Raw genomic sequence first — 27,339 nt, 5'->3', positions numbered from 1 at the left:
CATTATCGCGGTGATTAGAGAGAAAGATTCGCACGCGACCAACGCGTGTTAATCTCGAGTAGCAATAGATAGGAAATATATGCGTCTCTAGATTCTGTTCTTTCCAGACACATGCCGTTCTCAGATATGGTTCGTCCGTTAGTCGTCGCTTCGATCGATCCTTCTCGTTGGTTTTTTAATCAGAGCGAAAGGCTCACGGCTCGATTCCTTCCTGTAAATTCGAATTATTCCAGTGAACCTGATACAAAAGGTTGCTCGAAAGGCCACACTCGAAAAAAACTCGATAGGTATTATTGGAAACTTTATGAATTATAACAGAGATATAGAAAAAAAAAGTTGTCAATTACAATGAGATATCCTAATTTAGTGTACACATTCCCTATTAATTTAATAATAATTAACATTAATATGACAACCTAAATATACTTATCGGAATAATGTTGCCATGTATGAAATATCTATGATCAAATTATCTATCGATTTATAGGATGAGGGAGAAAAGAAGAAAGCATTACTCATTAATTCTATGCCAATTAGTTGTTCATAAGCTGTCTGTGCATTAAGACTATGTTATATAGAACAAAACCAAAACCAATCGGTATAATCCATAAAGTATTTATATTTTCCATTATCCAAATTTAATTAGTTTATTTTATTTTATATTTGACGAATTGTTCATTGTGATAGTAGCTAGTTCTCTCTCTCTCTCTCTCTCTCTCTCTCTCTCTCTCTCTCTCTCTCTCTCTCGCTTTATTTCTCTTTATTGCATTTATATTGCAACTCTACATTGCGCTTCCATCGACATTCGTACGAACGTAATTGTATAGCTCGATCCCTTTATCGACGAAAGAAAGAAGCGGAAAAGGAAATATAAAGACGAATTATGTCATCGTTGAGAAAGGAGGTCAGAGACGTCCAAGCGCATTGCAAAGGAGAATATGACGCTTCGTTTTGCAAGTTTCTTTCCACGCATGTCTCCTCTCAATTATTAAAGGTTATCATGGGTGAAATTTTGACCCCAAAATGATTAGAAATATCAAATCGTAATCACTTATATGTGCGTATATGTACATACGCGTTCGATACGTATAACAGTTTTGAAAAAAAAAAAAAAAAACGTTCAACGTCAATTCGAATAATATTTTGTCATCGCGAAAGATACATTAAGCCGAACTTGCAATTCTAATCGAATCATTACGAGTCATTTTACGATTATCATATCATCATGTTTTAGATATATAAAAATACAAACATATAATTCAGTTTATCTCGGCGAAACATGCATGAACTTTGATATATAAACGAGTAATGTGCGTTAATGTTGTTCACTACCCCTGACGTTATATTGGTTTACGCCATCAATGAGAACATACGTAATTCTTGACCGATTTTGATGAACAATGTCTTATTTTAAAGCCGAAGGTTTAATCTAGGACATATCTTTTTTGAATTTTTGATTTTTTTTTATAAAGATAGTTACGCACAAGAAACTTAAAATAATTTTAATTAAAAAATTTTCATCTCTAGGTAATTGGCTTTGTGAAACGTAAACAATCGGTCTTTTAATTAATTTTGAGGATTATCGAATTAATTTTCTTTTACATTTCAACGAGTACACATCGAAACTCTATCTAAACGCGTAAACTTATAAATAAATACTTTTGATAATTTTGCAATTATTTAAACAATTTGTAATATACGTGAATTGCAATAAATAAATATTTAAACATTAATATATTCGATTAAACATTAAAAAGACGGTAACATGGGAGAAACTTAAAATAATTTCGATATAAAATTTCAATACTTAAACATTTCTATTTTAGACTGGCCTTGTACAATAGTAAATATAAACGTATTTATTATTAACTTTGAGGATTATCGAATTAATATTCTAGACGAGACAAGACGTAAAGCTTTTGGCGGGCGAGATTTCGCGGTTGTCTAAAGAAAGTCGAAGGGGAAGTTGCGCTGGCGCACTGACTGAACTATCGATTTCGCGAATGGAGTAGGTGGCGCACGCTCGGGACATTGATTCGACTGGGTACTTTAAAGGGATTGGGACGTGGTTATACGAGAGGAAAGAGGCACCCACCGAGGATTCGACAGAATAATCTCTGAAAAACTTTCGAACAAGAGCAAAGATTGTTAGTTCTCTTCTAAAGGAGAAGAGAAGGAGGAGAGAGAGAGAGAGAAAGTAAATTGGCCGGTGAATTAAAGCCATGCAGAACTATGGCCACGAGGATTACGACTATGGCGTACAGGAAGGAACAATTGGACAGGATGAGCAACATACGGCATCCGGAAGGAATCTTCCTCAGGTGCCAGGAGTCAGGCCCATGGTCGATCCTCAAGCTCAGGGTGAGGTCGACCCTACTCTATATCCCGAACCCAAGGAAGCCACGCACAAGATTAGGGGTAAGAGTGACTTCTTAGAATACCTCTTTGGTTCCGTCGATCAAGAACTTCTCACGGTCAAGACCTTTTACTTCTTCTTCTATTCGGCCTTCGGCTCTCTCTTTCCTCTTATGGGAGTTTATTTCAAGCAAATGGGTATGAATGCAGCTCAATGCGGTTTACTTATTGGAATCAGACCTCTCATTGAATTCCTTAGTGCACCTTTCTGGGGTTCTTTGGCTGACAGGTGAGTTTTCTTTGGATGTTCTGTTGTATAATATTTTTTTTTCTTTTTATTCCTACAGAATCTTTAAAATTGTGTTTCATTAAAAATAAGCTTTTTATGTAGATAATTTATATCGATTCGAACTTCATAGATGGCAAAAAGGTAAGCTGATTCTGTTAGCTTCTCTTTCCTGTTGGATTATTTTTACGCTACCTCTGGGCTTCATTCAACCTCCTGCTACGAGTTGTATGGTCAAAGAGAATTATACTAGTTTCTTGAAGGCATCCAGCCCGGGACAGAGGATCGTTAAGAGATCGATTGATCTGGACGAATGTTATCATGCTCCAACCGAAGATGAATACTTGGAAGTCGCGGCAAACGTCGTCTTCGAAAGATTAAGACGAAACGCCGACGATAACGAGATCTTCGATCGTACAAAAGCATTCGATGATCAAGCTAAGACTGATGTGATCGAGCAAAATGAGATTAAGAAGATCAATGATAATAACAACGAGGAAGCTCATACAATCTATGATCTTGAAAATAATCGAGTAAGAAAACGTCGAGCTGCTTCGAACGAAGAGAATACTTCTTCCGGAGATCTGAGATACGAGCAATTGGTTTTCGAGGACGATACTAGCGATCCTAATGCAAAGATCATCGATTTCGAGGCTTTACAACGAAAAAATCGTCCCGCTGATGTGCTCGAATATAAACGTTTTCTCAAAGTAAGTAATGTCGCGTCTTTCGTGAAATCCATGATTAATCCAAACAAATTTACTAATAAGTATTTTTTTATTTTGATTATTTCTCGTAGAATGAGCCCCTTGAAGCAGGTAGAGTACCTAAAAAGGCGTATCAAGGTCGAACAAAGGAAAGAATGAAGCCACCAAAAGAAAAGATGATGGTTCGTCGTGAGATTCATCAAGATCAGGAAATATCTCATGCTAATTTTGATAACAACGAGGCTACATGGTCAAGTATGAAGAGTCTACGGAAACTGTTGTCTTTGGAGGAAGAAGAGTTCGAAGAGAGAGAAGAGGGAAAAGATGAGGCATTCCAGGACGAAACATTAGTTAGAAACAAACGAAATGTGCGAAATTCAGTCGGACAAAGTCCTCTGCCAGTTACCTATGCCGTTAATTATAACGAGAAGGAGAACAATGGTTGGGTCAAGCCACTTTTCAGTTCCATCGTATACAGATTACCGGTATGTTTTTTATTTCATTGGTATATGAAAAAATATGCCATGAACGGATTGTTAATGAACCAGGATACTTTAATCAACTTGTCTACGTAAGACAATAATCCACATGTAGAATCTATTTTTATAACTCCTACGATTTCTTCCTTTCTATCCATCTATTTCAGATTTTTATTTCTCTTTTTCATACTATCAAACAATGGATCTTCTTTTTTTTTCAGGATATACACAAAACGTTCTTCCTCTTATTATTGTTAGTCGTAGTTGGCGAATTTTTCTCAGCTCCTGCCATAACACTCGCAGACTCTGCTGTGATTACTTTACTCGGTGAAGATGCCGATAGGTAAAACGTATTAACTATTGATAAAATAAAAACATGATAAATCATTATTCTTCGTGATTTTAAACTTCCATAGGTACGGACATCAACGAATGTTCGGAAGTTTAGGATGGGGATTGGCCATGTTCTTTGTTGGTATTGCTCTCGATCATAGTACGGCTTTCCCAGATCATCCTTGCGATCCGGATGCTAGAGAAAAGAATTATACGATTTGCTTCGCCATCTTTTGCGTTCTTATGGGTGCTGCGCTTATAACGGCGTTACAGATAAATTTCAAATATGACGTCGTTGCTTCTGAACCGGTGAGCTTTTGCTTCATGAATAGATAAGAAAAAAAATCAAATAAATAAATAAAGAGCAGAATTGAACGAAGAACATTCTTGTAATAGGAAGTGGCGAAAGTACCGGCTGAACCAACCAGAGAAGAACAGCTTCAGAGTCAGCTGTCACAACAGTTGAATCTTCCAGGCCTGCAGGATTCCTCGGCCGCGGTCAATCCAAAGCCGTTGCCTCCGGAAGGCCAAGTCTGTACTCTTTTCATTTAATTAAAACTCGACAAAAGTAGAAAGCATGAGGGAAAAAAATCATTTCTTTTCGTTTTTTCTCCTCAGACAAAAATGTTCGCTCAAACGATACGAGAGATTCCAGAATGGGTTACAGTTCTGAAACAATTTAAAGATCTCAAATGTAGTTCTTTCCTTTTCGTCGCTTGGTGGATGGGTTTCGGTATCGGACTCATCTTCACTTTTCTTTTCTGGCATCTTCAAGATTACGGTGGTTCACCTACTCTCTTCGGCGTTGCCTCCGTGATAAATCATATTTCCGAGATCTTCGCCTATTTCTTCAGTTTCAAATTGATTACACAAATTGGTCACGTTAAGGTAGACATATCGATCGAAAAAATATAAACAACATTATTGCGATAAGATTTGCAATAAAAGTTGTACTTTTGTAGGTTCTATGCCTTGGTTTAGCTGGAAACGTAATACGTTTCCTTTATATATCTTGGCTCGTCAAGCCGTGGTGGGTTTTACCTTTCGAATTTATTCAAGGGATCACTCATGCCGCAGTTTGGGCAGCCTGTTGTAGTTACATCGCCCATAACACGCCGCAACATTTGCGTTCGAGTGCCCAAGGAGTTCTTCAAGGATTACATCATGGTCTTGGAAGAGGATGTGGTGCGGTGATTGGTGGCATGTTTGTCACTGCTTATGGCAAGTGAAAATAATATATAATCCGAAATATATAATACGATAAGAAAAAATTCATTATAACTTTTATTTTTCAGGTACCACGACGACCTTCCGAGTTTACGGCCTCACCTGCCTTGTTGTTTTAGCGGCCTTCATTTTCATCAACTTTTACAGGAAAGATACAGGCTTTGTTTCTGATTTACCGCAAACCGAGGATCCTCATCAAGTAGCCGAGGTTACGCATCTAGCGCCTCATGGTGTACCAAGCAATGCTATTCCGAGAGCACTCAGTTCCACTCGGCTCCACGAACTGGCTAATCAAGAATCTGGATATGGTGCGACCTACCAAACCACTGGCGGTAACTTAGATGTCCCTGGAGTTAACGGAGGTAAGAGTCTACGGAACAATGGAATTTACTGAGTGAACTGGGTTTAATGATTTAAAACACCGTTCACAAAATGCAGGTTAATCATAGATTAAAATCCAGACCCATTCATGGAACACCGTATTTTTTTGTACACCTAAATATAATTCCAAAATTGGTATAGATACATCTCCGCCATTACTTTTTGTTTATGTTGCTAAGAATTCTGCAGTGATTATGTATTTCCTATCCCGTTCTAGGATTATCTATTTGCGTTTGTTAGTACATTAGTTAGAATTACTATATAATAATAATTTCTATAGAATAATCTAGTATATTATAATAGACCTGTAATCCATAATATCTATGCTGAACCATTATGATCGATCTATAGGTGCGGTCAACCCAACGAATCCATTCCTGAATGGCGGCGGCGGCGGCGGTGGCGGCGGATATAATTACGGTATGACCGGCAAAGGAGAGGACGAGTATATCCGTAGGAGCTTCAAGGTTTAGTAAAATCATACCAATTAAAAAGAAAAGAAAAAGACAAAACGAAACAAAACTTTGGAATGACAATTCCAAAGAAAAAAAAAACAAACGAAAAAAAAACAAAACAAAAAAGAAAACTAATAAGACATTTTTATGACGCTCGGAAAACAAAAAAAAAAGAGCGACTTCTACAGAAGGCTATACTCTCTGAACGCTATAAAATAGTCCCGATCTCGTATCCTCCGATCGATCTTCCATGATGCGTCGGCCTTGATGATAAAAAACTATCGATAATCTATTTTTGTTTTAGGTTTATAATGAGGTGGTAGGTAAAGAATACGATTTGGCAAAGCCACCTCCAATAGAGACCCATCTGCACGCCCAACAACCATGCACCAATCCGTTTCATCAGCACGATTATGACTGGTAATGAGCCAAGTGCAATTGATCCTCGAATAACGTCTTGTTGGAATCCACCAGTTAGTTGGATTCATTCTAAGTCTCGCGCATCTTTTACACGAACCGATTAGCTTCGTTGCCGATGGCTGAATATCGAAGAAGAGTTGCTCCTATTGCAAGAATGGACGAGTTTCTTCTCCGAGAGACCAAAAAAGAAAAAAAAAGAAAGGAAAAAAGAATCCGAAAGAGGTACGTGCGAGAGATCTACGCGCCTTTAACGACGAAAATCTTTCTTCGATGATTCACAACCCGAAGAAAGTCGACGATTTCAAAGCATTTGACGCTCCTTTCTTCTTCTTACTTGACAAGTCTGACTTTAAATATGACTATCCTTCAAATGTCGTCGAATGCGTTCAATCTTAAATTAGACGCTTCTACGAAAGATCGTCGAGAGATTCGTTTAAAACGGATCGTCTTCTTTTCAAGAAAAATATTTAAACGTCCATTTTCGTTCAACGAAAAACTGAATACATACCTAAAAAGCAACGACTTCCTTTTCGATTATTAGAAAAGAATTAGAAAGGAACGTTGAAGGAAGGAAGATGTTCTGTTTGTTCCTTGTAAATATTGTTCTCTTAATGCCGAGCTATTTCGCTCTCTCCCTTTCTCTTTCTCTCTTTTTCTGTGTCTTCTATCTCTCTCTCTCTCTCTCTCTCTCTCTCTCTCTCTCTCTCTCTCTCTCTCTCTTTCTCTCTCTTTCTCATTTGACAATCCTCTTCTGTTTCTATTGCCGAATGCTATTCGTTAATTTGTCGAATAGACCAGTAAAAATAATCCTTATATTCTATCGAGTAGTTCCGGTGATATGATATCATAATAACAATATATTTCGTCGTTATACGTGTATAACACTGTTGAAAAAAGAGACCGCGATTAAAGCGAACGTCAAATGCATGTTATTGCAAATGCAGTTATGCAGAAGGATATTTTACTCGTCAATCCTTCGAGGCACAAGAAAAAGAAAAGAAAAAGGAAAAGAAAGAAAAAAGAAAAAAAAAGCTAGAGTTAACGTTGTACCTATTCGACTTGTCGAAATTAACCCTAAAATTAAGATAGCAGTATATATATAGATATATACATACAAGTTATATATATATACACATATACATACACACACACACACACATATAAGGTGTGAGAAAGGAAAGAACGAGAGCAGTTGCCGTATTTGAAAGAACGAACGCGTTACGACAATGATGCATCTATTTCTCGATCGAATATTTAATTAAGAGTAAAACGGGCGAAATTTTGAATTAAAACTTAACGACCGGTAAACTCTATCTCTTTCGATATAAAAGCTATTTTTGTAGGAAAGTATGAAACCGATGGCTTCTCTAATCTTCTCGATTCGTATTGCGTCCGTTCTTTAAATCGATCGTTCTTCCTCGATAGGAAGTACCAACGAGTTCGCACCGCGATCATTGCCTTATTGATATCACTTCTCATTGGAATCCTACGTTTTAATCATTTCAAGATCATCGCGATCAAGATCTTCGTTATGACTAAATTTTATGTAGGGAATACTTTTAAATATATTTCTAATCATTTTTAATTTTAGAATATCGAAATTTGATTATGTTAATTCAGAATTGCAACAAAAACATTTGGTTGCAATATATTTTTTACTTACAACAGCAGTGATACTCGATTTCATATAGCTATCGGGTTGATTAATAAATAAATGCTATTTTATTGTAATAAACTCCTTAATTATATAATAGTACTTATATTTATGAATCAACCTGATATTTTGCATTCTAAGTTCGAATCCCAACGAGATACGTAAAGCAATACTTAAGATACATAATGCAATTTTCTTTTTGCGTATAGGTATGTCATGTATGAATGTCTGCGGCAGCCATAAATCACATCTGTATAGTGATGGTTGCGTCTCCATTTGGCCAAATTCCTCTTACTATGTATTATATGTTATCTCTCTGAATGTATTAAAGATACGACCAATCGATAACGTCAGTTTTTTAATCGCTATAATTAAATATTTATAAATAATGAAAAACAAAAGATAATCCGTTATAATAAGACAGATTGATTATTTCAGACAAATATTAAATATATTTGTTGGGTTGAATTATTATAAAATAATAAACAATTAATTTTGTTTGTGGGAATCTTTTAATTCGGATCATTTACAGACTTCGATATTTATAAATAATCATATCGATGAGAAAACTGATGTCATTCGCTTCTTGTTTGTTTCTAGATAATTAAGAAAAGTTTGTATATAGGAAAGATGAAAGTTCTTCCAAGAAAATCAAACGAGAAACATATGCTGATAAATGCATTAATGAAAGAAGTGTCAACTGATATTTCAGATTGCCCAAAATAGTATGGTTAATCGAAATACTTCGAATATTTCATTGTTCACTATATACAACTTTTATTATTACATAATGCTCTACGTTTCACTGTAGGATAAGCATTCAGGGATAATATATGGTATATAGAAAGAAAATCTCTTGGGATACCATGTCCCGCTTATATGAAATTATCGTGAAATTGGTTTATAACAATATTAATAACGCATTAAATCGGCAACGTTCACGTATCATATGCACACCATCTCGACCATTAGATGATCCATAGTGATCTATTCTCGATCATCTTGTAGATATTATATGGTAATTCTTATGTAAAAATTAGCGAACATATCCACTTTACTTGTTCGACGACATATTATATGTTAACATACTTTTTTTTTGTCACCTAGTTCATATAATAAGATTCTTCTAAGATAAGAAGATAAAAAAGAAAAATATCATCGTCGTCCTTCGATTTCGATCATCATAAATCCTTTTTGAAGAAACGAATTCTATCATATCGCATAGCGTCATATCATATATAGATCAATCATATATAGATTAATAGAACATATTGATTGTTGTAAAACTTCGTTTGGTTCAATAATATATAGTTTATATCTATTTTTTCGTTACCAACGAGGACTCGAGATATAGTCACTCGTTAAAATTTTGCATTGTTTCGATTTAACAAGAAATCAATAATTTACCAGACTCAATAAAATATTAAATGTGATCATATGTTAGCGATAAAGTATACATTCTGTCCGTAATGAAGTATATGTACTGTAATCTGCGCTCGTATTCTAATTGTCCATATAGTGGGAGCGTACTCACGGACGACGATTCATTCTGCGTAGTATAATTCTAATTTGCGACGTTATTGTAACGTTTTATAGGCCTACGAAAAAAATGGGCTCTGGCTGGGCCGATATTTAAAACCTGGGTTTCCCTCGGTGCATTTCGTGTTTACGAATTATTCTCACCACTAAATTATCCAATAACTCAGAGTATCCATTATTTCGTAGCCTATTTAAGACGAACTTAACCAAAGTTTTATTTAGTTATATTATACGAAATTGAAAAATGAATTGTATGTGATGATTCTAAAATTTAAAATAAGTAAAAAAAGCGCTATCATATCATAGGCTATATAACAAATTTCAATATCAAAAGCTTCTCGATCGTGCCTCGATTATTATCGCTGCTTACGCAATCATCCATTTCCTGATCAATCATCTACTTTGAAAGAAAAATGATGTCTTTCCTAAACGAAATATCGTGAAAACGTAACGAATTCGAATGTTCTGCCTCTTGGGGAAAGGTGTGTTTCAAAATAAAATTGTCTTTAAAAAGTTTATTCAACATTTATCATCATTTTATTCTCGTTCGACCCGAATCGTATTGAGGAATATACGAAGAGAGATATGCCAACTTGATAGACAATCTCTGATCTTGAAGCTTACGATTTTTCATCGCTGATCTTTGTGAATTTAAAGGTAGGTTTATATTTTACGTCGCGCTGTTTAATTTTGAGATTTAGAAAGTTTTAATTAACGAAAAAAAAATAAAAAAACCAAAAAATGAGACAAATTCACAGACTAAAACATCTTTCTGTTAATTTTCGAAGAACGACCGATATACGTCATTTTATATCGATTGTTTAAAATTCTACGAGTTGTCCGTCTTTATATATACCGTTTGCCTTGGCCTCTTTTTCGTAATATGGAAATTCAAAGACACGATAAGAACTATATAATTAGACGAAAAAATAAAAGGGGATACATAAATAATTAGAAGAAAAAAGAAAAGGGAATACATATCACGTAAATGTTAAGCTGCGATATATATATATATATATATATATATATATATATATATGTATAATAATGTACTGAAGATCGATCGTACTTCGTACCTGATCATTCACATTAACCGAGATTTTTTTTCTTACAAATTTCTTTCTAACTTATTTTTTTTTACAATATTGAACCTGAGGAACAATTAACAATGCTTCGAATTTATTGTTATTCATTAAGATCTTGAAAGAAAGATACACTTATAGTAGATTCGAAATCAAGTACGAAATACTACGATGACTATACGATATACTAATTGTCATAGATCGTTATCGGAAGATAATTAATTCCCATATACACGTGATGGAAATGTAATATCTATAAAGTTTGAAGAAAAAAACTACACCTGTTATATGTTCTTTTCTATTCCAAAACTATTAAAATTTTAAATTTTAAATCGTTGGTTTAAAAAATAAGAAAATCCTATAAAAATAATCATATAAATATAATCATATAAATCTAATTCTATAAAGTCTGAAAAAAAAAATGATGGCTCTTATATATTTATTTTCTCTATCTCAAAATATTTTCAAGTTAGATCCTTTTTCTTTTGTTTTATAAAAAGATCTTGTTAAGTGTCGATGCGAGGTAATTGATCGCTAACATCGTTTTCTCGATTGCAACAGATTTTCTTTTTATTTAAAAAACTTGAATTCGCGCTCATTACCTTACTCATTTCTTTTGAAAAAAAAAAAAGAAGAAAAAAACAAAATAAATTACAAAACACAATGACGATAAGTATTGTTGAGCGTGTAAAAAGCTAGCGGCTGCAATTTCTCGCGCACGCTTACAATATGCAAAAACAAATGTATTTCTTCCACTAATCTCGCTTGAAATTATGAATACCAGATCATAGAGAAGAAATCTGTGAGTAAAAAGATTTCATCTTCCATATTTTCTTTTTTTAAAACCACACACGAGTCCATAAAATTTCTTTTTTTAAGCGCACAAAAAAGTCAAATCATTAATATTTTAATAGAGAGTTAAGTGAAATAAAAAGAAGACGAAGAAAAGTGTCGGTCGCGTTTCGTTCGCTCATTCATTGATTCGTGCTCTTTCTCTCTCTCTCTCTCTCTCTCTCTCTCTCTCTCTCTCTCTTTCTCTCTCTCCCTGCTTTGTCTTTGTTCGCTCTTTTTTCTTAGTTTTTTTTTTCATTTTTTAGATGTTGATAAATAAAGATATTTATTTGTAATTTCAACTAGATTGATTTTCTTACTTATCGGAGAAATTACATCTAGAGGCACTAGTCAAGCTTAAAATCTAGCTGACTATAAGAAAATTTTTCCTGCTCGATACTCGATGTTCTTTCGATAACTCGAAAACGAGCTCGAGATATGTGTATGTGTGTGTGTGTGTGTGTGTGTGTGTCTATATATACATACATACATACACACACACACACATATATATATGTATGTGTACATATCGGGAGAGTCATTTAAAAGTGTGAAACATGAACATCTTTATTACTTGTGATGATAAGAAAAGATTTTTGAAGAAGCTTTTTATTCGAAAAAATTCATATAGCGGGGATTAAAAAATTAATCTATTGTGGTCACTCTAAACAAAAATACTACAAATTTACTTACGATATTCAATAGTTCTTAATTTTATATCCTAACAACAATGTCAATTAGTATTTAACGTGTACTTTAATAGACTTCTAACAAACACATTAGAATATATATATATATATATATATATATATATATATATATATCATCATCATTATAAATAGTATTGTCTTAAGAAAATTTGAGTACACATTAGTCGCTTCATTTTATTTCATCTTCCACAAAATATTTTATAAGATTAAAAAATATAAGGACTTGAAGGACGATATTTCGTTTTTATTATAATAAACGTTTAAAATATATCTTGATCTGTTTTACATTTTATTCATAATCAAGAGAATCGAGTTCCATTTTATCCCTATATTGTAAAAAATATGATATATAAGTAAAAGTTTTCACTCCTATATCAACCCCTTCGAATTAAACATATTCTTCTTCAGAAATTTTATTTTTATCATCAAAAATAACCGAGATATATTTATATTTTAGTTTTAGGTGACTCACCCGCGATACTGTTTCTACTTGTAAATAGATAATGTCATCGTATAACAGGAGAGAAACTGGAAATCGAAGTTCTTTTTAAATTCTACTAAAACTACTGAGTAATAATTAATAACTAAATTCTCACTCTCAAAATTTATACCGATCACTTTTCGACCACTAAGTGGTATATAATCTTTTTCTAAAAATGTATTATATTTATATGTATAAGTACATATGTATACGTATTACATGTACGTGTATGTTTTTACGCGATTCCTTTGGTGTGTATATATATGTGTATATATATACACACATATACATTATATACATACATATATATATATATATATATATATATATATATATATATATATATATAAACATGATACCTCGCTGCTATCGTTACTGCTACTACTGCACAAGTACAATGATGAAAGAGAGAAGGAGAATGGAGGCATGTACGCCCTTGAGCTTTCGTACTACGAATGATGGCTCGTTGTTTTTGTCGTATTTAACATCGTAGCCTCCTTTTTTTTTCGTTTTCACTTAGCCGGAGGGCGATAGAACCAACAAACGGGTCTCGACTACTAGAAGAAGCGTCAGCTAACAATAAGAAAAAAAAGCACCTATGTCTTCTTTACTCTTTCATCGTGCTTTTTAATCCTCTATAACCCAATTTTTCTTATAACTCAAATAATTCAAATATTCATATTCATATTATATTACATCAAATATGATTTATACTTAGTAAACAACTTATGGGTACGATTTTGAAATGAATTTTTTTTTTTCTTTTTAACGAGGATATGAAATGAGATGCATATATGATAATACATAATTTGAAAGTTATAGAGGATTAATGTTTATGTTAATGTATGATGCAACGTAACGATTGCGTTTCTTGGCACGATCGTTGCTACGTACGTTTGTTACGCACTACAACGAAAGAAATGCATCGTTCTTTCTTGAGAAGAAAGATATGAATAGAAATAGAAATAGAGAGAGGGGGAGGGAGGAAAGGAAAGAAAGGGAAAGAATGTCAGAGATTATATTAGAGAAAAAAGTAACAAAAATAGAAAAAAGATGTTGAAAATATTGAACCTGTTGGAATCGATTTGCAACATGATATTCTATTATGGCACTGTTCTTTTTATGCATATAATACATGCTTATAGAATATAACAATATAAAAATAACAGCTTCAATTTAAACAAAGCGAAATCATTTTCGTTGATATCATTAATTTTATGGTTTTATCACAAAAAAAAAAACAAAAATAATATAAAAATAAATGCCTTATCATAACGAAATAAACAAAATAAATAAATTTCTAGCTACTTCTAGCAAATATCTGTGCTTTTTTTTTAAGGCAAGAAAATATTAATAATATCATATACAACAGAATAAATAAATAAATAAATAAATAAATAAATAAAAAGAAGACCAAACTAAAATCCTAGGATTGTCATTATCAGTGATGATGTGAAAAAATATTATGTTGAGTGAGAGTAAATCGAAGAAACGAGTATAAAAAAACGTAAATATTTACGTTAACTACATCTACATAAACAAAAAAATTACATAGAGCTAATATTTGATGTGATACGTAGATGAGTTTAACTTTATCGATAAATATATTGTATACGTATATATAGCTCCATTTCATTCCGATATTCCCTCTCTCTCTTATTTTCTTTTTTTCTTCTAAAATACTTGTCGATAAACTAAATGCAACTAAAAACGTAGATATGAACTTAACATACATAAATACGAACGCAAATATTTTGGTTTTGGTAATCGAGGAGAGTAAATTGAAAGAAGCAACACGGGCGGAGTCGTCGAGTTCTTTGACGCAAAACTAGACCGACTTCGGGCAGTGTGTCACTACGGCAGAATTGCATTATAATTGTAATACTGGCACAGTGAGGCAACGATCTTAGGACTTTCTAAATAATCATCCGCTAATTTATTTATTAATATTTATAACTTACTCTTCTACTAATACTTTACTCTTTAAATAGCATTGCTCTCACATTTCTCTCACGTTTTATTTTCTCTTTGGTAAACGTAAACACTCGCACTAATTCATCTAATCTTTCTCATACATACATACATACACGCACATGCATTCTCACATACGTGCTATCAAAATTAATGGTAACGACATCGAACTGTTGAAGGACGCTCTTCTCTCACCGAAGGATTCACGAAGACGATAAATGAAACGTCGAAGAAAAGAAACGTCTTATTTTTTCACAAAGATATCTTTTTTATATTTTTTCGATTGATTTTTCGCCATCGAAAATGTCTTTCGCTTCTTCTTGTTCGTTTATCAAATTCCACGATACAATAAACGATTAAGATGTCTTTAAAAAAATCCTTCGTTAAAATCTGGATCCGGTCACAGCCTTTCACAGGGATGCAGTAAATACTAGAGCCCTACTAAAACAATACCGCAGCTACGCGGGTAGATCCCTCGCTGCACGGTACTGGACATTGATTTTTCCCGCGAGGGACCTCAGGAAAAATAACCGCGGAGTCTGAGTTCGTTCTAATGATGGCTTGGATTTCTAAAAGGAAGAGTGAAGGAGAGGGGAAATGCAGAGAAAGGAAGAGAGAGAGAGTGAGAGAAAGGAAGAGAGAGAGAGAGGAAGAGAGAGAGGAACGAGGATCCAACTTTGCTAGTGGTATAGCCTGGATACTTAAGATATTTCTTATTTTAAATCAAAACTTATTGCACGTTAAATAAATTGCATACGGATAAAAAAAAGGGAAGAACTATTTGAGGAAAACGATGACATTACTAAAACTCCTTTAAAATCGCTTAATTATTATCCAGAAGTAAGACCTATAAAGTTTCAAATAAAAGTGAAAGAGAAAAAGAGAATTGTTTCAAGAGGATCTCTCTTCTTCTCTTTATCTATATAGGTATATAGAGACTGTATATGAATGCAGATACAACAGCTCCTAGAAATAAGTGACCCGGATACACATTGTCGACACAATAGACTCGTTGAATTAGAGTTTGCGGTATCACGTACATTACTCAGGCTATTGAAATTTGAAACTACACTTTGGTCCGTTCCGAATAATTGTACTATAACGATAGCTTTTATTTAAAGAAAACGTTGAAATAAAATATGAAAGTTAAATAAAATTTACGTGAAAAGTTTTTGATCGAAGCTTAACCACGAAGCATAGGTTCCTCGAGGAAAATTGGTAGGCAGTGAAGTCAATTAAAAGGAAGAAAGAGAAGGAGGATGTAAAGGGTCTTTCGTCGATTTCTGTTTCGTCCAATAAAACTTAGATAGATGTACGAGAACGACGACAAAGTTTAACAATAAGACTCCGAAAAATGGATATGTGCTGACTCGTTTCATCCTGAAATATCCACAGATTTCTCGACACACCGACAGAAAGTAAAATCTAAAACATTCTAATACTCTTGCACCCTTCGATTAATTATTAACGCTTATGAAACGAAATTTTTCGCCTTATCTATCTACCAGTCTATAGAAACTGTCAAAAATTGACGTGTGACTAGCATTTAAGATCAAAAAATTCGAAGAGTACCGATTTGATTTTGCTTTCGATTAAAATCGAAAACAATTGATTCATTGTACACTTTGAACGCGACATGTTTACTAGTCGTTGAATCGTGCAGTGACAAAGTCAAAATATTTGCTTTTAACATCCTACGATTTATGCTTTACTGATGCCAAATTCTGCCATAGCATGACACGCCGAACGAGCGATCTATTTTACACTAGGAACTACATACTCCACTAACTGAGAGTTTATCCTATTCGTTGGGTTCGCATCGATACTCTGATTTAGTCAGATATCCACCTCGAACATATCTTGCTCAATCGGTTTTTTTACCCAACTACCTAGTTGAGCGCGTACAAACGCGTCCTTCAATTGACGTTTGGCAAGCTATCATAAAAGAAAACAGAATAAAACAACAATTTTTTTTCTTTGCATATATGTATCTGTATGTGTGCGTGTGTGTATATATATATATATCTTGCATGTATATGAATGTCTCTGTAACGAATATTATATAACAATAACTTACAGAGTAATCTTGAACCGATGATTTAGCATCGAGGTAATGACGGCATTGATTTTGATCGGCATCGTCGATTGTATCCAATTTACCTAATAGACTGAAGAACTTCCTGAAGAGACCCTGTTTTGAAATCCTAGAGGGTTTACCCAATTCGTCCTTTCCGGTTGTACAATTTATAACTTCTGCTTCGCTTTGACCTGCGTATATTATTAAAAAGAAAAATACTCGTTACGACTGGAAAAAGATATATTATACGAACTAAACATACGCACCAATAGTCCAATTTACACTGTAATTCGGTGCCTTGCCTGGTTGTCTAACTTCAGACGAAGTTATGAGGCTCATCAATGGTTTATTGAGCCTATACGGTGGTGGTAAACCTTGAATAGTATTTTCGATACGACCGCAAACAGCTCGATACATATGACTTGGGTTCAACAGACTGCCGAGAACGATGCTGTGGAAGTAAATTGGCTCGATGAAGTGGCTTAGAAGTGCACCTTGCACACCAAGTACGTTCCATCGAGCTATTTTGTCTGAACACGACATCGTCAGCAGTCTTTGTCCCTGTGAATTGAAATAAATAAATAAATGTTAACTAAAATTATTAAAGGGATAAAATAATTCGTAATAGTTAAATTTTAGAACCCTGTACCTACCATAAGAACACCATCCCAAGTCTGAATTCCTTCGCTGCTCTTCACAGGTATCGTACCTTCTCCTGATTCTATCTTGGTTCTTAATTGACCTCTGGCCCTTCTGTTAGGATGTTTGTCCACCGATTCGTTTTCTTCATGAGGAGAAAATATTCTGGCATCACCGCAAGGAGCTGTATTTATGTATAAATGAAACTGAATTCCCTGCTTTAATCTAAACCCTTTCTTTATACGTTCCAAAACAGACTCGGCAGAACGATTTTCGGTATGCAACTCCAATTGCTTGTATAAATATTCACAGAGACATCGTCGTGCTACCACTTCCGCATGGCAATCATTTAGGGCCCTACCGCTTACGCTTAAATGATCCCCGGATACACATTTTGTACCTTAAACGAATAAAAACGGATCAAAATCCTATTACCTCCAAAACAGTTTTTACAGAGATCTACGCTTTACCAGTAGTGACGCATATTAATTCGGCATCCGACCCATTCGTTTGCACTATGCCGGCTAATACTTTACGTCGAGCATGTTGTGGCTTGCTCTGTATAAGTTCAGTGAATTTTTGATTTACCATTTTTCCTATTTTATCTGCCAAGATTTGTGGCAAAGTCATTTGTTCCTGCCAATGACCAGAATTCGAGAAGTTAGGTAATACACGAACAGGGAGCTGAATGCAAAAAGAGGAACTGTGAACGTTCCTTAATTTTGCCAAGGCTGCTTTACTGGCAGCAGCTTTGGCCAACTTTTTACTCGGGCCAGTGCCTTCGAAAGTTTCTCCATCGATTGTTACAGATATTGTAAATTTAGCATAACTTTCTCCGCTGTCCGATATACATTTGTATACAACTCCAGGATATAATTCATTGATAAGGGCAACGGGACCTTTGTCCAAAAATTTATTAGTATTCTTTGGTTCTTGAGTCAATGTTTTGAATGCATTTACAAGATGATTATCTCTCTCTGTGACGTCACTGGTAAAATCAGGTTCCAGGGGAACGACAGGCTGGCACGTGTTAATAGCTTGATGTACTTCCGGTGTGTTACGAAACTGCACTATATTCCTTAAAGCAAGTTCAGCAGCCGCATGTTTGGCCATCTTTTTGGTACGTCCTTTTCCCTCGTAAGTCTGTCCATCTATCTGCACGGCGATGGTAAATATAGGAGCATGAGTAGGCCCAGTTTGACCAACTACCTTGTATACTGCTCCGGTTTTTAATTCGTTTAAAGCACATACTGCATTTTTTGGCTGTGGATTTTTGTGACGCTTTTTTGGTATAGGATCTGTTAAGAAATAAAACAAAAACTAATTCGTTCAAAGATATTGTACAACATTGTATAACTGATAAGAGAAAAATTTATTGAACTAAAGAAAATAAGGAAAAGAATCATACTCTACGTTATAAAGCGCAGGAACAATCTGTAACTGACCTTCCAGATCAGACTCAGGTCTCTTCAACGTAGGCCTGGTAACGTTCTGCTGGTCCATCTGCAAAAGGGATAATGAGAGTAGGAATACGTGCTGAGGTAGAGAAAAGGTTCTCTCTAAAAATAACTCTAATTAGCTAAAACTTACCTCAGTAGAGTGTTCTCCTTGCAACCCCTCCACGGATGCAGCGGCATTAGCGGTGACCATCGAGGTGGTGCTAGCTGCGTAGGATCGCATCATGAGAAAAGAGGGACAGAAATATCGTAGACGGATACGATAGACGAGGAACGTTATTCAGTGTGTCCTTACTCGTCTGGCACGTATCGTGATTATCATTCGGCAGCATCAATCCGTTCGACATCCCTCACTCTATGTCGGTCGTGTAAATGTAGTGCTTTTTAAAAAACCGACGCACGCAGAACGTGACTCGTTGAACACCGCACCAAAGTCACATTGATTTTAATTATTCTTGTGCGCGAAGTCTCCGCAGCGCCACCGACGACCTTTTCTCTTCTCTTCTCTTCTCTTCTCGCTCTTTCTCTCTCTCTCTCTCTCTCTTACACCCTCTCTCTCTCTCCCTCTCACACACACACACATTCACACACACATATACACTCTTTCGTTCTCCCTATCTCTATCTTGTATAACGATAATTTACTACTAAACCACCTAACCTCAATAATTCAAATGCGACTAGTTGAATAAACTCGTAAAAGAAAAAACAAAATGAGACAAATCGCGACCTTTGACTCGTTCTAAAATGTAATCAATTATAATATTCGCGAAATAATCGAACGGACGACAAGATACTCCCCGTAGGAACGATCGAATCGTTTCGCGATGCGACCGTCGCGCACATCGAGTTTATCCGCTCTTACCCGCGCTCTCTACCATTTATTCGAGCAAGGCGCATGCGCGCTCCTCACATAGCGCAATGCGCATCCCGCACAAGGGAATCGAGTCGAGTCGATTTGAACGTAATCCCCCTCCCTCTGTGATCGCGCTAGACTGCCTCATAGTCGCAACTCTATCTATGTAGACTTTACGTCTACATAATCCTCCTTCTTTCCTACTTACCTATCTACCTACCTACCTAGATATCTTCTATTTTTTACGTAGATTTGAGAACGTACGTATATATTATTAACTCTACGAAATAATTTTCTTTCCTTTTATTTAAACAATTTTTCATTATGTAAAAATAATCGTGCTCTAGATTGATAGGATACTCCGATAGATTTTTAAAATAAACTTTTCCATCTAAAATTTATTAATAGATTGACTTTTCTATATCTATATTTAAAGATTTTTAATCGATTTTTTTTTTTTTTATTCTATTAAACTCACTTAACTTATTACATAAGATTATTGGAATGTCAAAGTTCTACATCATTTCGTCTGAAAAATAAAATAATTTTATAAAACATAATATGTTACATATTTAATCCTATAAGACATAATATGTCATATATTTTTATTTTTCTAAGACATCCAGGAATATTTATTTAATACCAAAAATATATATTTCTTAGTATTTAAAATATATTAAGATGAATTAATGCAACAAGTATTTGAGTTATTGTTATTATCTAAAAATGATAATCATTAGATCGTAATAAAATAATTTACTTATGTATTCATTTTACAAATATTCAAAATATAAGCTCATAATATTGAGAATAAACTTCTGTCTTCGAATATTTAAATTATTAACTTAAGTGACATAATTGATGTAATATTTTTAACGTCTTCATGTCTAATAAATTAATAACCGTTTATCATAAATCGTATCTTTGAATAAATTTATGCTTCAATCTCTTTGCTCGTTTATTTGTTACTTTATCGAGTAAATCTCAATAAAATGCCGATAAATTGACAAATTCATCAAGATTGATGAGTCTATTCGTTCGAAACGTTTGATCAGTGATTGCCAGCTTCGTTGTCGAGGATCTTTTTAAAGTTAATAATACGTGAAAGAGAATTTTAGAAAATCACCGCTTAACTACGTCAATAATTCACTAGCGACTGCAATCGTTTTCACTCAATCGATCCTAAGAGCAATTACTGATCGCACGTTATTTTGTTGCTCGTTAATTGAAATTGATTTAAATTCAGTTTAATCTTTGTAATAGCCCTACTAATTTTTAAAAATATACCTATAACTAACATTTCCAAAGGTTTAACGAAATACAAAATATTAATAACTTTATTTAAGATAATTATTTAAGATAAGTTTAGAAATCGAAAAGCAAGGACTCTTTGATATCTTGTAACGTTATCGCGTAATCCGATATTGAGAATTTATTATGACACGTTTCTCTAAAGATCCAGGCAACTGTCTAACAATATTTGATTGAAAAATAATTCTATTCTATGTGGATTAAATTTGTCAGCAAATCTAATAATATCATTAGATTATCGGTTGCCAGAACCAGTTACGGAACACCATGTACCTATACATATACATATAAAATCTCTTGAACAGACCCTTAATATTTCTTTCACATCCGATTACCAAACAGCCTTTTCTTCTTTTATCGAACGACCACCTGCGCTTCCGGCTATTTACAAGGGTAAACGGACTCTGAAAGGAAATTAATCTTTTTCTTCGTTTTCCCAAAAAAGAAGACCGGATTTATTCTTTTTTGTTCCTACATTTGCCAGCTTGGAGAAATACGAATCGAATTTATGATGTCCGTTCGAACTCGGAAAAGGAAATTGTGACACATCGATTGGTTTTGTCTTTTGTCGAATTATCCATATTCAAAGTAAATAACGATAAACATAACTATTCATTAAAAATTCGTTAAAATGCGTGTTAATTTTATTCTTTCAAATAATAATTCTTCAATATTTCTCTTATCTCTAATATATATTTTGATATCGTTTAATCATTTTCACGTAAATCACGGAATAAATTTCAAATAGATTTATTTCGCGAAATGCGAAATTCTTTTTTTTCCTTAAATAACATAAAGAATAAAATAGAATAAAATATAAAATGTTTGAAACATAGTAAAATTTACTCATTATTTCGTTTGAACGAACATGCGATCGTTAAATTAAATAAATCGTATTTTCATGTTGAAATTAAATAGATAAGATAAGATTTAAACTAGTTATGTAATGTGCTACGTGAGCATTAATAAAGAAAATTATGCAAATTTTTGAGATAAAATATCCTATAAGAAGGAGAGCTACGTGGAAAACTAAATACAAATTGTATACATTTTCTTGTGAACGATGTATTCCTTTAAAATTTTTTTTTTATTATTTATCGTATTCATAACAGTAAGTGTCTTAAAAGTTTTTTTCGCTTTTTATATACTTCGTTCAATATTTTCATTCATTGTGTCTTCGTATCCAAAAATTAACTTTTCCTTATACTGTAAGTTTTTCCTTATATAGTAATTATATCATAGTGCGGTATGATTATACTAGAACTAATTTTCATTTTAACGCGAAATAGAAAAAAATTCGTTAGAGTTCAATTTTCAATTGTTAATTAATAAGTAAAAAAAAAAAAGAAAAAAGAGATATACGTGACATTCAATATTTTCAACTATGCATACAGATGATGACATTTAGTAACTTTCTTTTATCCATAAAGTGATATATTCGAAAATAAAATTCAATTTTATCCAAATAGACATATATACTACTACATTATTCCATAATCGATTAAATCGATGGTGGGAAAGCACGACTATTTAGAAGCACTCCAATTTAAGACGAATCTCAGGAAATCTTTCTAACCGCGATTCGGTCAGATTAAACATCCCAACAACTCGATTATCGTTGATATACGTACGTTGGTTCGTGACAGCTACGCGATTAATGTCACGCTCGAGCAATTTGCCGAACGAATCGTACGATTCCGATCGATCGTCACAGAAATCACTGCTTGTATGCTGTATTGCTCATGTTAATTTCTCTCTCCCTCTCCCTCCCTTTCTCTCACTCTCTCTTTCTCTCTCTCTCTCTTTCTCTCTCTCTCTCTCTCTCGCTCTCTCTCTCGCTCTCTCTCTCTTTCTCTTTCTTTCTTTCTCTCTTTTATACGTTATTCAAATCTCAGGAAATGAGGGAAACAATGACCTTTATAGACCCGTGAGAGAAAAATGTACTCAGAAATTTAACTTAACCGCAGGTAAAAACAAAAGTTTATTGATTAGATACATCGTCAAAAAACTTATCTTCAAAAAAAAATTAATTAAAATGTTTTTCCAGACGAGCTAAAGTATGACAAGAAGCATCCAGAATCTTATGAATGTTACCTGTACTGTCTTTTTAAGGGAAATCAAAATCGTAAGATATCTCTTTTTCTTGCTGTATTTTATTATTTGATTCTATGATTTTCTTTATTTTATATTTAGAAAATTTAATCAAGAATTTTTCTAAACAGATGGATGCTTTTGGAATGTTTTATCCACAAACCGCATTGAATCTAATCGATGAAAATTTACAGTAATCATCTAGGCCAGTCCTATTTATACGCAACAATAAAAATAAAGAGAAATCAAAAAGGTTTGCTTCAAAATTAGGTTTGCTATGTTAATTTTTAGACCTTTTTAACATTTTCCTAATAATCAATTAAAAATACGTTTGTTTTTTAAATATTTATACGTGTATATACATATCATGTTTCCAGCCTTTCTCAAAGGAGAAAACGAACTTTGCGAGTATGCTTACGATATAGTAAAATGCTTTTTCGATTATAATCCAGAGGTAAATACACATTGTGGCTTATTTAACTTCTACATTTTAATTGTTCATATAAACATTTTTATTTGCAGGTTTATCAATTATTGGATTTATTCGAAAGACCTACATATCAGCAGTAGCTGTAACAATAATGCAATTAATATTGTTAAAAAAAAAAAAAAATTAAGTAAATAAATTAATAAACAAATAAATAAAAAAAAATTATTAATTAAAATCAAATGAAATAAATATGCAATATATGTTTGTGTATAATGATTATTCATAAATGAAAACGAATCATTTTAACCAACTAACCCGATTGACATACTTCTCTATCAATCGATTAACATTACGAGTATATACTTAGGTCGAGCGATAATACGTATGTAAAGTTTTATAAACTTTCTGTATACATGCATTTTTTATGAGCTATATACTTACGGACGGTGCAATTAAAGTGTTCCGATAAATTTCGAAGTATCCGATTCAATTGATTCGCACAAGTTTCGAAGGAAGATATACTAGTTGGTAAAACGAGAAGAAAAGAAACAAAAAAAAGTGATACGGTTTGTGTGGAGATAAGGGATAATTCTTGGATAAATTCGAAAGATAATTCGAAGAAAGCTCGGCTCTCTGATTCAAGAATGAAGATAAATGGTCGATTGCTCGTCGTTTGCACGATTCTCTTGGCTCTTCTGGTACGTCTTTGATCGATAATCGATGGTCTAGTAAATTTTCTACGAACCCGATTATTTCAATGTGATTATGGATCATTGATTGTAAAAGGATACGATGACGAGAAAATTTTGAGTGAAAGTTGCAAACGTACGATACAATGAGACAATAAAGACATCTAATAATGTAGAAATTTAATGGCGATGATTATAATCAAATTTCAGACTTTTTTGTCCGCAAGAAACAAAAGATAATTCCTCTTTATTAATTTTTATCTTGGACGATACTCGTGACGTCATTTGTTTTTCTATTTAATGCTATCTATGTTTTTCTCTCGAAATTTGATGTATCGTTGACCCTTAAATGTTCATTCTCCGTGTCGATGCTCTGAAAAAACTATTGTTACTTGAGTTGTGCGCGTTTTATTATACTTGTATCAACACACGTTCGCTCGCACATAATAGATTTATACTCTAAGTATCTTCTTATAGTCACTAAAATCTTATAATCAATGAAAAGTGAATTTACACGACCTATGAATAAATCTTCTTTAAAATTAGTTAAGAAAAACTATTTCAAAAATTATCCCAACGGTAAAGTTACTTAATGTATACATGTACAGGTGATTTAATTTCGTTCGTACGTTCTCTTTCTCAAAATTCATTACGCCCGACGAATGTTACGGCCATCATGTTGCACAGCGTACACACACAATGCCTTGCACCGCTCTCGTTTTGGAGTGCATGATAGTTCTATTGTCCTAGAGAACCATGAGTTTGTTCGTTCGCCGTATCCTGTCCTCCTGAAATAGAAAGTCCTGTAAATGAGATTTTACGCGATACTCTGTGTACGTTTATGTATCTACCTATGTACTCAATACATAGGGAAATATAGGTGATCTCGTGATCGAAACAACACGTTTTCTCGCTTTCGTGGCTTCTCATCGTGACTCGTATAGAACGAGCCTATGCAACCCAGAGATAAAGGAGTCTACCAATCGTAATACATTTTGCAGGTTTCGACGAAAGCGGATATCAAGAGAGAATGCCGCAAGCAGTCAATGGTTTCATGGGGTAAGGGTACTTAATAGACAAATGGAATAATGATTGATCCAACGTCAAATTGATCGATTACCCTTTAAAGGGAAACTTGGTGTTAGCTTGAAAATCATTTTGAACAACCTTTATATCATTGTCGTGCAGTAACATCATAAATTTAAATGATACGATATTATATGATGATTATAAAAGATAAACGAAATCAATTCGATATCTATATTTTGTAGAATCATTGAAGAAATTAAAAGACGGCGATTTCGAACAAGATGATCCACGAATAAAATGTTATCTACGATGCTTTATGATGAAAAATGGTATACTAGATGACAACGATCAGTGGACGGATTTGGAAAAGGCACTTCAACATTTACCGAGATTTATACAGGAATCCTCATGGGAAATATTCCGTCGATGCAAGTCCGTCCGTAAGTATTTTCCTTCTTGATTTCATTCGACTTTTGCCTTCGTAAATCGTTTCTTTAAGATCACAAAAAATCTTTCGAATCTCAAAGATAACAAAATGTTTTTTCTTTCAGCTGGAGATGATCTCTGCGATAAAGCGTTTCAAGTAGCCAGATGTTATGTCAAATTGCAACCGCTGGTAATTATCCTCGCATAGATTCGAATTTAAATCTTCCGGAAAATATTATTCCTCTTTCTTATTTACAGATTTTGAATTTCGTTTCCTTCGTCTAATGGTTCCATTAAATTCGTATAATGCGTGACAACTCTTGGATAACTCTTTTTACGTATTACATCTTTTATCATATTTGAAATATATGTTAGAATTGTTTATGATACTTGGAAATATTTTTTGACTTGCAGCATTTTGTAGGAAAAAAAAACAGAAAAGTAAAAAAAAACAATATTTCAAAAAATCGATACAATTGAAACAATGCTTATACATATATAATAGTTTAGGATGACATAGGAATTTTTGATTTAACGGATTTCGCGTTCCACTGGAATTTAGCTGTCAGAGAAGAGATTGATGGCGAAACTTACTGCACCTCACTAAAGCAATATTTTATTATGATATTTTTTTATTAATCAGATATCATTCTAAATTGTTCAAACAAAAAATGGCCAAAGTAGACCTTGTATAGTTGTTTTTTTTTCCCCATAAATATAATAATATTACTATTATATACGGTGAAATATTTTTCTTTTCTTTACTTCAATATATTATTCAAGAAATCAGTTACCATTACATATGCTGATATTCTGACAACTAGCTATGTTTCATGTTTCGTTCTATCAATATTTCGTTTATGATATCAAATCGACCTATAAACAAGTAGCATATAAATTACATTCACAAGCGCCACAAGGAATACGATTTATTACATTTTTCATTTCCTTATGGAAAACGATTCTTGTACTTTGAAATAAAAATGAATTGATTTGTACAATTCAATGATAATATATGAGATAAAAAAATTTATCAATAATTACTCTTAATTGATGGATCAATTTTTTTGTCTATTAATGTTTAATGAACAATATAATTTTCATTAATATTAATAATTATTTCTATGAAAGATTTAGAATTTTTCTTCGATATAATGACTCTTCCTAGAAAACTCAAAAGTTATCCAGTCTTATATATATATTATATTCGTGAATCAAGTAAATACATTCGACATATTATTATTTGTAAAATATTTCAGTTAATAGATAAATCTAATCGCAAGTCCGACGTTACAATCGACGAACTCCTATGACTCTATTTTTCGCAATAGCTACACGAACAAAAAAAAACTTTGCCCTGTGAATATTTGAATATTCGATAAAGAACCGTTCCGCATAAATCTCTATCGCGAATCGTACGTTGG

The 27,339-nt window shown here is 33.4% G+C and overlaps 3 protein-coding genes across 6 annotated transcripts; 2 read left to right on the top strand and 1 right to left on the bottom strand.

The window, feature by feature from the left end:
- The first annotated feature begins 1,822 nt into the window (after positions 1–1,822).
- On the top strand, positions 1,823–10,354 carry LOC124428846 (major facilitator superfamily domain-containing protein 6). Of its 2 annotated transcripts, none has more exons than XM_046973395.1 (11): positions 1,823–2,644; positions 2,775–3,351; positions 3,441–3,833; positions 4,049–4,170; positions 4,244–4,469; positions 4,557–4,691; positions 4,779–5,048; positions 5,123–5,381; positions 5,456–5,749; positions 6,120–6,188; positions 6,528–10,354. In XM_046973395.1, exons 1-11 carry the CDS (start codon positions 2,223–2,225, stop codon positions 6,533–6,535), a joined length of 2,775 nt encoding a protein of 924 aa, XP_046829351.1. In that variant the 5' UTR covers positions 1,823–2,222; the 3' UTR covers positions 6,536–10,354. The 2 variants fall into 2 exon arrangements, with proteins under 2 accessions (XP_046829351.1, XP_046829350.1); XM_046973394.1 differs by having other exon boundaries at positions 6,120–6,235.
- Positions 7,304–20,214, bottom strand: LOC124428847 (double-stranded RNA-specific editase Adar). 3 transcript variants are annotated; one of them, XM_046973396.1, is made up of 8 exons: positions 19,380–20,214; positions 19,218–19,291; positions 19,073–19,130; positions 18,098–18,925; positions 17,642–18,027; positions 17,255–17,549; positions 16,989–17,179; positions 7,304–16,846 (listed from the first exon to the last, which is right to left on the bottom strand). In XM_046973396.1, the coding sequence occupies exons 1-8, from the start codon at positions 19,429–19,431 to the stop codon at positions 16,748–16,750; spliced, it is 1,983 nt and encodes a 660-aa protein (XP_046829352.1). In that variant the 5' UTR covers positions 19,432–20,214; the 3' UTR covers positions 7,304–16,747. The 3 variants fall into 3 exon arrangements, with proteins under 3 accessions (XP_046829352.1, XP_046829353.1, XP_046829354.1); XM_046973397.1 differs by lacking the exon at positions 19,380–20,214 and having other exon boundaries at positions 19,036–19,130; positions 19,218–19,307; XM_046973398.1 differs by lacking the exon at positions 19,380–20,214 and having other exon boundaries at positions 19,041–19,130; positions 19,218–19,307.
- A 345-nt stretch (positions 20,215–20,559) lies between these two features.
- Positions 20,560–26,302, top strand: LOC124428848 (general odorant-binding protein 56d-like). Its single transcript, XM_046973399.1, has 9 exons — positions 20,560–23,217; positions 23,298–23,375; positions 23,473–23,594; positions 23,719–23,795; positions 23,864–24,469; positions 25,462–25,519; positions 25,732–25,929; positions 26,041–26,105; positions 26,174–26,302. Exons 5-9 carry the CDS (start codon positions 24,416–24,418, stop codon positions 26,198–26,200), a joined length of 402 nt encoding a protein of 133 aa, XP_046829355.1. The 5' UTR covers positions 20,560–23,217; positions 23,298–23,375; positions 23,473–23,594; positions 23,719–23,795; positions 23,864–24,415; the 3' UTR covers positions 26,201–26,302.
- The last annotated feature ends 1,037 nt before the right edge of the window (positions 26,303–27,339 follow it).

This window comes from Vespa crabro, chromosome 13 (assembly GCF_910589235.1).
Source record: "Vespa crabro chromosome 13, iyVesCrab1.2, whole genome shotgun sequence".
NCBI classification, from domain to species: Eukaryota; Metazoa; Arthropoda; class Insecta; order Hymenoptera; family Vespidae; genus Vespa; species Vespa crabro.
This window is presented reverse-complemented; position numbering and strand designations above follow the sequence as displayed.

Bases quoted from the DNA above. Each gene is read 5' to 3' on its own strand.
- LOC124428846 (XM_046973394.1), top strand. From the start codon at position 2,223: ATGCAGAACTATGGCCACGAGGATTACGACTATGGCGTACAGGAAGGA. The intron at 3,834-4,048 runs GTATGTTTTTTA...TTTTTTTTTCAG, and splicing joins CCATCGTATACAGATTACCG to GATATACACAAAACGTTCTT. The intron at 4,171-4,243 runs GTAAAACGTATT...AAACTTCCATAG, and splicing joins CTCGGTGAAGATGCCGATAG to GTACGGACATCAACGAATGT.
- LOC124428847 (XM_046973396.1), bottom strand. From the start codon at position 19,431: ATGTCGAACGGATTGATGCTGCCGAATGATAATCACGATACGTGCCAG. The intron at 19,131-19,217 runs GTAAGTTTTAGC...TCCCTTTTGCAG, and splicing joins AAGGAGAACACTCTACTGAG to ATGGACCAGCAGAACGTTAC. The intron at 18,926-19,072 runs GTCAGTTACAGA...ATTTCTTAACAG, and splicing joins ACCTGAGTCTGATCTGGAAG to ATCCTATACCAAAAAAGCGT.
- LOC124428848 (XM_046973399.1), top strand. From the start codon at position 24,416: ATGAAGATAAATGGTCGATTGCTCGTCGTTTGCACGATTCTCTTGGCT. The intron at 25,930-26,040 runs GTAAGTATTTTC...TTTTTCTTTCAG, and splicing joins CCGTCGATGCAAGTCCGTCC to CTGGAGATGATCTCTGCGAT. The intron at 26,106-26,173 runs GTAATTATCCTC...TCTTATTTACAG, and splicing joins ATGTCAAATTGCAACCGCTG to ATTTTGAATTTCGTTTCCTT.